The sequence below is a fragment of the Neolamprologus multifasciatus genome, chromosome 20 (assembly GCF_963576455.1).
Source record: "Neolamprologus multifasciatus chromosome 20, fNeoMul1.2, whole genome shotgun sequence".
Classification (NCBI taxonomy): domain Eukaryota; kingdom Metazoa; phylum Chordata; class Actinopteri; order Cichliformes; family Cichlidae; genus Neolamprologus; species Neolamprologus multifasciatus.
The window spans coordinates 10,854,726-10,866,959 of record NC_140458.1 but is presented as its reverse complement, the minus strand read 5'-3'; the positions used below and the strand labels follow the sequence as shown (position 1 = coordinate 10,866,959).

Here is a 12,234-nt window from a genome sequence, read left to right as displayed (position 1 = left end):
TGTACTCTTCCAGCTGTTCTTTCTGAATATACAACTCCAATCCAGGCTCATTGTTCTTCTTGACAAAAGAAACAAATGAAAAGTGACACAAATGAAATGACGGAGCTTGTACGTCATGTTTTGCTGCTTATTTTTGCCTGGAGTGCAGCAGAGCTTTGCTCCTGTTGCCCTCTGTGTGTCTGAGGTGTAGTTGTAGAGACACTCCATATTCTTCCTTTCCCTCTGAGATTTGGGGTCCTGGTCCCTTTCTACTGACCACGCTGGAACCTTATCCATTCCTCTGCTCAATCCATTAAAAATCTGCTGTATATACAAGCCTTTTTTTTTTAATAAACCGTCATGCGAAACTAATTTACTGTCTATTTGTCCAGTCTGAGAAGGCCTCTGGATTAAGTTTCCTTTCTGGGGAATTCTCAGTACGGGAAGAGCTAGAAATTAAACTTACTTTTCTTTTTTCTTCTATTTCCACTCACAGACTTGGATTCACTGGTGTACAAAAACACAAAGTGGCACCTGACTAGATGGAAACTTCTGGGGTTTATAAGTAGGTCAGTGGCAGGTAGCACTTACAAACCTCGTCAGCTTGCCAAGTGTGCCGTCCTCACATTCCATGAGCAAAAATGTCTCTTTCCGCTAAAACAAAAAAACAAAAACAAAACAAAAAAACCAAATGTGTCACATCAGTTAAGACTGATGGTAAAAACATTACTCTGCAACCAGGTGAAGCATCGTTATCTGAAAAACAAACTTTACAGGAAAGTTCACATTTAGGCTTAAACTCAAGAGTAAAAGACGGAGAATTTATGAAAAGCTTGGCGAGGCTTTCATTCAACTGTGTGGCTGCTTGGTGTTGACCTCGTGGTCTCATCTCTTCATCATGAAAGTGGCAGCGACAGAGGGAAGACCTTTGAGCTGACGAAAGCAGCCGGCAACCTACAGCTGCGCCTTTGCAGATAAACTGTTAGCACGTAGCAAAAAAAAAAAAACTTTCACAACTCACAGAGAAATTTGTCCAAACATATGCAAAAGTCTCTTTTTCTGTTTCTTTCCCTTTCCTCTCTTCCTTCAACACACACACACCTAGCAAAAATTCGGACATATAAAGGCTACATAAATACAACAGTCCTGGATGCATGAGCAAAATGCCCATGAGATATGCAACCAGTCTCCGAGGACCTGTGGGAATTCTCCTTCCATACCATCAGCGCATCAATGAAGGTTTAATTTCCTGATTCCTTCATCCTTCCAAATTAGGCGTCGTCTGTCAGTAGATCTCTCCTATTTAAATAGCTCCCATAATTGCCTGTGTTGTGTGCTGGGCAAGGCTGGCGTCCAAAGCAAATATTTCCAAGCGGAAAGAGGTTCTGGCATGGCCAGGCGAAGTGCTCATGTTATTTGGACTTAAAACATTTTTTAAAAATTCTCTACAGAGGGCAGGAAAAAAAAAAGTCTTAATCAAGTTAAAAGGGCTGCCTTCCTTCTGAATCCCTCCTTCACTTTAGGAGACGAAGGAGAAAGGAGGGCTCAAACTGAGAGAGATTAAAAGATTGGTTGTGTTTGCGGAGGCCATGTCCGTTGGTTTCTCAGATAGCTCTGCCTGTATATATAACATTTGGCCTTGCACAGAGCTTTAAAGTCGTGTAAACATGTTGGCTGCTTTACAGAAACCCCCGAACCCCCTTTTTTGAAGAAATACGTTTTTCCTTCTCCGTTTTGTAAAGGTTCAGTGTCTTTCGGAACATTATTGCTGACAAAGACTTTTTTTTTTTTATTCCAGCGAGGAGTGTGGGGAAAAAAAATGCTATCTGTGAGGCTGTCCATGTATCCATCCCAGTCCTTGGCCTCTATCTGAATCAAACAGAGCTGGCTCTGTAGTCTAGGAAGACCAGAGACAAGGAGATGAATGGAGAGACATTGGCCTCTTTGCACAATTCATTCACAGGAGTCGAGTTGGCTTGCGCTCTTTTAATAAGGCAGCAAAACGGGGCCCTGTGCAGCGATGGGCAGCAACAGCTGGTGGGCTACAGGAGCAGACTTTGCTGCTCTCATAGATGAGCAAAGAAATCAGCTTGGCTTGACTGAGCATCAGTGGGGAAGGAGTGGCACATCCACAGCCAGCTTCAATTAAAACAAGATCCCTTCTCATTTCAAACAGGATTACAGGATTTCCTATTTTTCTATGTTGCTTCTGGACTTCAGTGGCACAGCACATTCATAAACCCACTTGACTTAGCAGTGACCATGACGCCAGTATTGAACATAGTCTGAGAGGACAAACTGAAGGCGCAGATGCTGAAGCTGCACACATTCAGCAGTACTCCGGCACCTGTCAGCTGAGTTTTTCTAAATTGATATAATGCAGGAAGTCCTGCTCTTTCATCTGCAGAGCACACAATCTCTTAAATCACCAGAAATGTGTTTGACCATGACAGGGTGGAAGCCTTAAACGCTTATAGCGGTGAGCAATTTATTAGTTCCAGCTCTTCCTGTCCTCCCGACGCACTGTTTCAATACAGCTAACTGATTCACATCTGCTGAGCAAACATGAATTAATTCTGTTAACTTTAGCATTTCATTCTTAAATCAGCAGCAAGGTTTGATTGTTTATGCCATTACATAAACAACGCTAATAAAGCAATGATTAAATTCAGAAACTTTTTGACTTCACCCGTCTCCCAGGTAACCATTGTTGCAAACAAAGCACAGCCTTAGATTTCAGATCCAATCACCCGCCGAGCTATTTCCTAAATGAAAATCTATGAGCTAAGATCACGCTTAACAGTGTTCGTCTGCTCCTCCAAAACAAGTCTGGAAGTATTTTAAAAAGAAAACCTCAGGATAAATGTTTGGATGGACACTGCTATGTCAAGGAGACAAGAGGCCCTGCCATGATGGCTCCCAGTCTGCTGCATGCTTACATCCCGAAGACCAATCACAGGCTTGAGTTTCCCCCCTGAGCCCTGCCAGTGGGCTCAGCTGGAATTGTTCATTTCATGGTGGATGGGACTGAACAATCCTGAGAGTGGAGAGAGAGAGAGAGTGGGCGATAGCTAATTCACCAATCTCACATCTATCCTTTAGCTCATCACTCCAGCTCCTCTGAGCTATGGAGAGACTCTCTCGTCCCAGCCCTTATCTGTCTGTTTCACAACAAAAGCAAAGTGACTTCTCGCTGGGGAGAAAGCTGGATATTTGCATCTGCAGCAAGAAGTCAAGAAGGGTTAGTGCTAAGCACACGAAGTATCCGTATGCTCCTGAACGCCCCCTGGGTTTCACGACTGAGGGGTTAAAGGGATAATCATTGCCCTGACTCATTGCTACACATTCAGGAGTTAAAAGTGGTAGTAAACCCAAGCTAGTGTCGAGTATTTTATGTCAGTGTCAGGGGTTTGGAGGTTATCCTCACTGCACTGGAAGAGTGGCCAATGCACTTAAGGAAAGCATTTAGCAGGCTGCAATGCAAATCTGCGTGAAGGTCTTTGATGACCACCTTTTTCCATCAGAACCTGGTCAATAATACATCAGTCTGAAACCTCCTGTTTCATTAGCTTTCCTTGCAGTATGATCCCAAAGGATTACATAGATGGGGATGTGGTTCAGCCAGGAGACGACTCAGACACTTTTGTTTGATGGAAACGCTTCCTGTCATCTATGAAAGCAGGAGAAAACAACGTCGCTACACAATTACAGCCTTTAGCAAAACACTAAACAGTGTTAAATGACACGACCTTTCCTCAGTTGCTACTTCAAAAGGGTCCTTCAAAAGCTCTTTTCAAGGCTGTAATGACATTGCTTTTGTGTTACAGTTCAAGCTACGTCTTTGGGGAAGGTTAAAGTAAAAGCATTCATTTCCCTACAGATTGCCCGGGGAATTGAGCTCTGCCAAATCAATACAAATCAAATCAGTGCTGGTCAATAAAAATCAAAGGAACATAGCATGCTAAGCTGTATGTGGGGAGTATGTGTAGCTGGACAAAAAAATCAATTCTACGGAAAGAAGGATGAACATGTTCTGGACTGACGGAACAGGATGATGAGTAAAAGCAAATAACACGATGACAAACACTTATCCTTTGCAGTTTGATGGTGCTCTGTCAAACATTTGTAATGTCTATTTCAAGCCTGCCTTTGTTTCTCCCAGTGAGTCACACTCGGGATGCATGTGACTGTGGTATGCCTACTCTTGGGAGCAATAGAAATATCATTATTTGGGTGTATTAGCTCCGGAGAGAAGTGAAACGTTATCATTTGTGGTTTTAAGGAAGGAGTATTTATGCACATACACATGTGTGTATGTAGAGTTTAATGAACTAGCAAAGATAAGAGTGCATTTTGGTTTCTGTAGGACCTTAACCAAAACACATAAGTCATAAATGTGGGGACGCTGGTGCTACAGTGGGGAACTAATAGCGGTCCTCCATCTGGTTTTCATTGTAAAGAGGATGTGTGTTTTGGATTAAATTGACACCGATTCCTCTGTTTTTCCTCAGACTCAAGAAATCCTTTACAGCCTTGCCATGAAAGAGGTGCAGTGATTAAAAAGCACCCCTCCCTCACCTCTGCGAGATAATAGCCGTGACAGTTATAAAAGATGTAATCGAGTTCTTATATGCTTCACTTATTCTCCCTGTGATTTTTGAGAAGGTACAATAGCTCCCTCTGAGGTAAATTATACAAGAGTGGCATCTCACTCAGGACAGACAGGAGCAGTACGCTGTGATATCGCATCGCTTCCACCTTGCTGACTTTCTGACATCTTTGTGGGGTTAGGGCAGACGAGGGAGACCTCAGAAACCAGAGCGTCCCCAGTGAGGCACACAAGGCAGTGTTCTGCTTCATGCTCCGCTGCCTTCTGCCACCGCCCAATGTCATTATGCTGCCAACACATCCAATTACAAGGAGCTCTGTGGCACGTGCGCCAGAGAGCAAACAAAGAAGACGCTGACAGGGATGCATGTGCGCTGGCCTAACCGGTGTCTCTGAGGTGACACTCGCGCACACACACACACACACACACCATTGCCTACTGACTGCAGAAGAACCTTAGAGACCTGAAATCTCCTGTGGGAGTTTAAAGTGCACTGTAACCATGGGAAGAAAAACAAAAACATCAAATCAAATCGCTGGAGCTTTGTGGAGGAATAGCATGAGGTAAATCCAGAGGGAGCACCTTAAAGATCTCAGACTCTAAACTCACAGTGAACTTTTGAGGATCAGGTGAGTGTCTCCTCCTCTGTGGCCTTGGGCACATCTGGTCTATAAGGGCTCTGAGGCTCTGACCTCGTCTGGGAACCAGCTGCTTAGGCTCTCCATTCCAGGGCCAAGGGGACTAATCTTTTCTCAGGGGCCAAAAAGGAGCTTAAACCTGGAAGAGGAAGCTGGGGGCCTTAAGATGAAACCTCCGCTATTCCTCTTCCTCTCCTCTCTCTGTTTGTGCTGAGGATTATTCCCTTAGCAGAGCAGAGCACGGGTATTAGAATGAATTAAATTCTCTAGAAAAAGCAGTCTCTAGAGCACTTTAAGGTCTCAAGACAAGAGCCGAGATTTGCAGTTGACAGCTGCATATACACAATTCAGTCCGTCTTCAAGCCCTCTTGGCTATGTTGAGATCAAAAAAATATATTTATTCATTTAATAATTGATAGATCGTTCAAAGAAATGCAAGAGAATTTCTGATACAAGCTTTTCAAAGAAGTCTTTGCCCACTTACAAACGGGTCACTTGCGAGAAAAAACTAAAATAAAACATGGCAGCAGAATAAAGCAACAGAATATTAAAAAAAAAGGGAACTTGAAAGCTCTCTCCGTGTTTGATCGTGTGTGTTTCACTATGACAAATTATATCAAAGGGATCGATGGACGCAATTCCGTTTGATGCGCCAGCAGCAGCCACACAAACAACGTATCGCAATTACACACCTGCACGCAAGGCACACCAAATGATCCACGCACAACTGAATGCCATTACTAAATGGTTTGGAAAATAACCCGGCTTTACATGATAAATACAAGCGCACGGGTGATAAAGAGGCAGAGAGCGAGAGAGAAAGAGAGACAGTAAGACTGAAGGAAAGAGGAGGGCATCGTCAAGTCAGGACAGGTTAATTATCGATCTAAAGATGGGAGTGCTTTCCATTCCGTTGTAGCTTAATCCCAGCATTACATGCAGTTCATCAAGTAAATGGGGCTGATTCGAGCACGATGCCTTTCGTGCCCGCATGCATAGTCTCTTTCACAGCAAATCGTTAGGTGCTGATAAGTTTTTCTGTCATCGCTTCACCTGAATGTGAATTCTGCTGTGATAGTCACATCTAACTTTACTCTACAACAAAATCACAGCAGCTCACAGGACTAGCTGGCTTTCAGCATCAAGTGAAATGCATCATGCTGAGGCTGTAACCAAGATGGAGAGGATTTCTTAGGGATTGGGATTGGGATTTCAAATCAAAACAAAAGGAGCGAAGGATGAGTGGATGGGGTAAAAGGAGCGAGAGGTAAAGAGGGAATGGAGGTGGGTGTATGATGTCTATGTTTAGCAGCTCCAGCAGCAGAAAGAAAACTATGTTTTCCTTTATTTCATAACCTTTTAAATGTAATACATCCTCAGTGAGGCCAACATGAATGGCACTTTGGTGAAATATGAAACCATGGGAAAACACGTCGGCTGACGGCTCACTCAGAGCTCGCAGCTCATGGTCGAACTCTTCATAAATTCTCTCCTTTTCATCAGAGATATTATAAATAAGGGCTCCATTTTCCTTTTGTGAAAGCACATGTGGAACTACCTGCTATGTGAACAAGGGAATGGCAAAAATATCTGAAGTAGCTGTCTAATAAGAGCCACGTTTGGCCTTGAGACAGACATATTACCATCCATACTGGGACATTAAACATTCAGAGTGAAGGATCTTTGCGACTACACGGGTTAAATTATGGTTAGTTTGAAATTTGACACATGTAGTTAATTATATACAAGTTCTTCTGACAAAAGCCCATTATGGAAACAGTGTTTAACCACATGATTGCGCGACACGTAGGAGAAAAAGCAACACACAAGGACACTTCAAATACTCACACATATACACTCACCGAGACAATTGTGCCCGTCATGCGCCAAGCGAAAGCCGTCGTAGCACGTGCACCTGTAATTTCCCGGGATGTTGATGCACTCGTGGACGCAGCCGCCGTTGTATTCAGTTGCACACTCGTCGACATCTGCAGAAAGATGACAACATGAATGTGCTTCAGAAATGTAGCTATAACAAACCAGTTGATTTTCAAAGTATCAACATTTCAGAAGTACGAAAATGTCTTCTTTTGCTGAGGGTTACTTTAGCAGAGTGACATCACTTTAATATTTGCACATTCACTGTGAACATACAGCCAGGGAGTGGTGAGCTAAGCGTACAGCCTGGAAAATTGGAAACTTTTGGTCAAACTAGATCCAAATTAATAAAATCCACACCATTTTTCTAAACCTGTAACCTTCCTGAAATAGTTTACAGAGAATAATATCCACACCTGCTGCTGGATCAAGGACTTCCTGGTAGCAACCTCACTCGTTACAATAAAGCTCTAATAAGCCTAATACATAAAGTCAAGCCAAAACCAATCGTGTGTATAACCTTTATTTTTTTATCATTCGTGGCACAGATCAGACAAAGCATGTTCAAAAATGATTAATTATTCCCTTAAAATAAACACATACACAATTAAGCAATCAGGTCAACTTTTAGAGGGCCCAAATCATCTGGTTTTGTTCCACCTCTGCTTTCACAAGTGCACTTTTAAGCTAAACATGGAAGAGACATCAGCTGTGGTAATTGGATGATTCACCTGCTACTGACATAACCTGGGAATCTGCCACAGACTGCTAATATTTTTCCTTTTATTAAAACCCAACAACCTGAGATTTTATGACAAAGTATCCTAAAATTTGCCAGTTTCCAGTTGCCAAGACATTGATTCTTACTCATGGAATGTTATTTCTGGCAACATGTTAAAGCATCAGAAACCATTTTTGTTCAGTCCAAGACACTAAAAATCTTTCTACCATTACCTAAAGTATAAAGTCAGCAGCAAAATATGTAGCTATTTATACAAAACACATACCTAACTATTAAGTTATCAGAGCAAGTTAAACTGGTTTGTCACCAGGAAGATATCTTCATGAAATCAGACAAGGCATTGATTTTAGTGACCCACTGCTAGTCGATACTGGGAAAGAAAAATGCTAATATTGATCTTATGACTAATAAAACCAACATAACTTCAGCTCAAGTAGCTAAAAACTAAAGAAATGTGACACAGAAATGAGACGGAGGCAGAAAGATAAAGAGACTGCAGACTGCTATGACAGTTTAAGTGGAGTTGTCTTTTATGGTTATGATGATGGCTGAGGGGCCCATACTGAGGAGACCCAGACAAGGTGGATGAGAACACAGAGTACTTCCATTTCGCACTTACTGGCCCATTTAGGGCCAATGATTCTGGTTGTTCAGCTCCTGCTTCAGACTGCCTCTCTCAGGGCTTAATTGGACTTGACAGCAGAGGGATGGAACTAAAACATAGAGACTCTCCTGCACTCTGCTTAGTCGCCTTCCACACGTCTCCGTCATTCTATGATCGTAGCACACGATCACCCATCACTTTTTCACTCTGTTCTAGAAACACCCACCACATGTTGATGAAACACTGACTCTCCTCGACTAACTAGCTTTTATTCAGCGCGGGGCACATCTGACCATGTCAGCGCCAAAGTTGTCTTCATTCATATCTAAAAAACCTGAAAGTTTAAAAAGTGCTGTGTAAGCCTTTATCATGCAAGAGTAATAGGTAGGCATGTATCTGACAAATATCAGATTATTGGCATGAGATATTGACCCCCAAAAGAACCTTGTTCAGTGACAAGAAGAACATGGAGTCCTGCGACAGATGGTACAATTCCCACATAGCCGTTATCCCAGCATCATGGAGTCAGTCTGGGATTACATCGAGAAGAGAGAGACTCAGACAGCTTAAATCCACAGAGGAACTGTGGCGGTTTCTCCACAAAGCTTGGGGAAAAAAGTCCCCGTAACAAGAACAACTTAACGATCTCTGACTCCAAACTACAGAAGCTCCCAGCTGTGCTAAATAAATAGATTTTTCCATTAAAAGGGAGGGCAGGAAATATTGTTAACTTCCACTGACATCTAAAGTCTAACTAAAAAGACAATAATAAAAACAAATCTATTTTTGTAAAGAAGCCAAAGTGAAATGTGAACCACTGCCAAACATATGAAAACCACACTACAACAGAGTGTGAAGCAACAAGCAACACTACAACCGCAGTAAGAATAAAGCGTGTTTAATTCAAGCTGATTTAAATTAGGTCTGCAAGTCAACACTGGAAAATAGTTTGGAATTTATGGAATTTAGCTGCAAAGTCATTTGTAAAGTCCAACATGTTAGATCAGAAGGAAGCACATGTTTTCAGAGCTTTTGTTGAGTTCAGCTTCTTTAAGATAAAATGCTAGGAGTACTCGACCAATCAGCCAAACACCTAAAATTCGCCCAACATGAAGTTTTCTTTAGACTCTGATCCTGTGGTGAAAACAAACTCCGTCCTAATAAAGTTAACAATGACATAAAATTAAAGTTAACTGGAATGAGCTTTAAACTTTCCATAAAGGTGAGTTTTTCTTTTTTAATTGAAAGGTAGCTGATAGCATTTTAAACCACCCAACAACCATTAGGGTATACTACAAGCCAAGTTCAACACAGTCAGGGTCTCTTTGTGTTAGAGGCCTTAAAAAACAAACAAAAAAAATCTTCAGTCAGAGATAACAGGTATCATGTTGGTTATCAACTTTCTTCATTAACTCAGGCATTTTGCCTCAGGCATTCTGAAGGCGTTCACATAAAAGGGATTTGACTCTTTTATGCACAAACTGGATCAATTGAGCACCGCCTATTCCAATCAGAGACATTATCAGAGGAACTGATGATGGAGCTCTGTAATTACATAACTTAGTTAAGCACCTTTCTACTGCAAGTCTCAGTCACCCAATCACACACATACAGTCATGCAACATTTTTTATGTATGCCTTTCTAAGATTTGCTCACACACTCACAGTCTGGTCAATGCAATGAGAGCAACTCAGAGGCTCAGTATCTTGACCAAGGACACTTTGGCGTGCACACTGGAGGAGTCAGTGTCATCAATGCACCAACCTTCCAATAAGGAGACAACTCGCTCTACCACCTGAGCCACAGTGGCCCAGGAAAAAGTAATTCGTTGTACTGGTTGTTACATTGCTTTCATGTAACTCTGTAAAATAGCTGACACACACTGTCTCCTAATCACCATTAAACAATATAAACCTGATTCTACAACCCCCCGCACACCAACACAAATCCCTAATTAGGACACACATTTCTAAAATCTTTTTCTTAGTAGAATACAAAGCTGACCACACAAAGTACAGATGAAAACCAGCACAAAAGCGTGACTGCCACATTGAATCTGCTGTAGAAAGGTGAACGGGTAGCAAGGGAGGGTGCCTGATATGTTGTTACCTGGCCGCCACTCACTAGCTTAGCTAGGCTAGCTTAGCGTTAGCATGCTGTCTTGGCAGATGCTTGGAAAGAAGTGAAGTTGTTTCTGTCCTGGGTGTTTTCCACTTTACCATTTATCTCGTCCTTTTGTGTGAGGCAGGCAGACTAACAATTCCAAGGAACTGTACTACTGACTGCTTAGGGAAACAATTGCGCATGTAATCAGTGTCCCTGTGGATTTGTATTGCAGTGTATTTATTTGTTGTGGAATTGCTAAAATAAAAAATTAAATTAAAAAAAAAAATACATTGTAAGTGTCATGCTGGTGACAGCAAGTTATCAGGTGAATGTTACAGTGCCGGCAGGTTGCCAGGTTGGGGGGTTATAATTAGTGGCCTTTTATTGTGATAGACTAATTTAATTAATTTTCAATTTAAAGAAAAAAATAATAAAACTTTATACATTTTTGGCTGATATTGTCCCGTTTAATCTGGACTCATCCCTGCATGATCTTTTGACTGCAAGATTTTATATGAGTAGGATTGAGGCCTCTGCACTCACCATGTGCATGTGTGATCACCACATAAACATCAAAAATACTTCTCTTTTCTTGTCTTTATGCCTTCTGGTGCCCTTTTAACACAAGTAGGTGTTAACTTGGTGCAGCACTCAAAAATTACTATGACATTCAACAGGCAGCAAAGAAGTATTGAAGAGGCAGCTATACAAGTCACTGTACTCCTGCTTTTGAATTTTATTTTACAAGTATTATCAACCTTGAGTTCAATGGAAACCCAACCTTGCACATATTTTACAATAAATTCAATAAAAGCAAACTTTTATGACCTACAGACAGAAAGCCATGAAAAGCACTTGGTCAAGTAAATGAAAGAATAATAACAGTAAGAGAAAAAAAATGGCACTTTGAAATACGGTTTTGTAATAATAGTAATAAAAATTGTGGGATATAATGATCCGGAGGCTTTGGGCCCATTGAAAAGGGCTAGAAAAACAGACTTGTGTCTGACAGTCTACAAGGCCTGCCTCCGGCTGTGGAAATATCCCTGACAGCTTGGCAGAGCCTTCGACTGCCGTTTCAGCCGCTATCTTAATTTTCTCCTCTAACATGTGTAGGAAATTTACTGCTTCATTTCATCTTGTCACAAAGGAGCACTCTGCACCTGGCTTTCACCTTCCCTCCATTTGCAGCCCTCTCTCTTGTCTTGCCTCCATTTTCAGGAAGTCTTTAAACTAATGAGTTATATTAACTGAGACATACGCTCTCATCACGCCCGTCACTGGCTCAGAGACTTGCATTCAGAGATGTAAAGCAAATTAACATTCGAAACATTGCATTTACTTCAGTGTATTGTACAAATCCTCCCCAAGCACCAAATCACAGTTGAAAATAAGCATATTAATGCAATGAGACTTTTACCTTCACAATGTTTGCCATCCCCTTTATAGCCTGACTTGCAGATACATTTGTATGACTTCAGGGTGTTCTGGCAGATGGCGTCAATGCTGCAGTTATCAAGTGCCTCTGCACATTCGTCCACATCTAGAAAAAAATAAATAAATAAGAGACACCAATTATATGGTGAAGCTAAAACATTCTTGGTGATAGCATTGCATTTATACCACACAAAAACATTCCCAATTTCTGAATGTAATGGGCCGCGCTCAGACACAAAC

The 12,234-nt window shown here is 41.7% G+C and overlaps 1 protein-coding gene across 3 annotated transcripts in view; it reads right to left on the bottom strand.

Moving 5' to 3' along the window:
- Nucleotides 1-12,234, bottom strand: part of scube3 (signal peptide, CUB domain, EGF-like 3) — a 75,826-nt gene that overhangs the window by 45,307 nt on the left and 18,285 nt on the right. For 2 of the 3 annotated variants that reach the window (XM_085147093.1, XM_085147094.1), the window contains exons 2-3: nt 11,978-12,100; nt 7,089-7,214 (exon numbers count right to left, since the gene is read on the bottom strand). In XM_085147093.1, the coding sequence (XP_085003219.1) occupies nt 7,089-7,214; nt 11,978-12,100 (249 nt within the window). Of the gene's footprint in view, nt 1-7,088; nt 7,215-10,560; nt 10,808-11,977; nt 12,101-12,234 lie in introns of those variants that run through there. The other variant, XM_085147095.1, reaches the window with a different exon arrangement.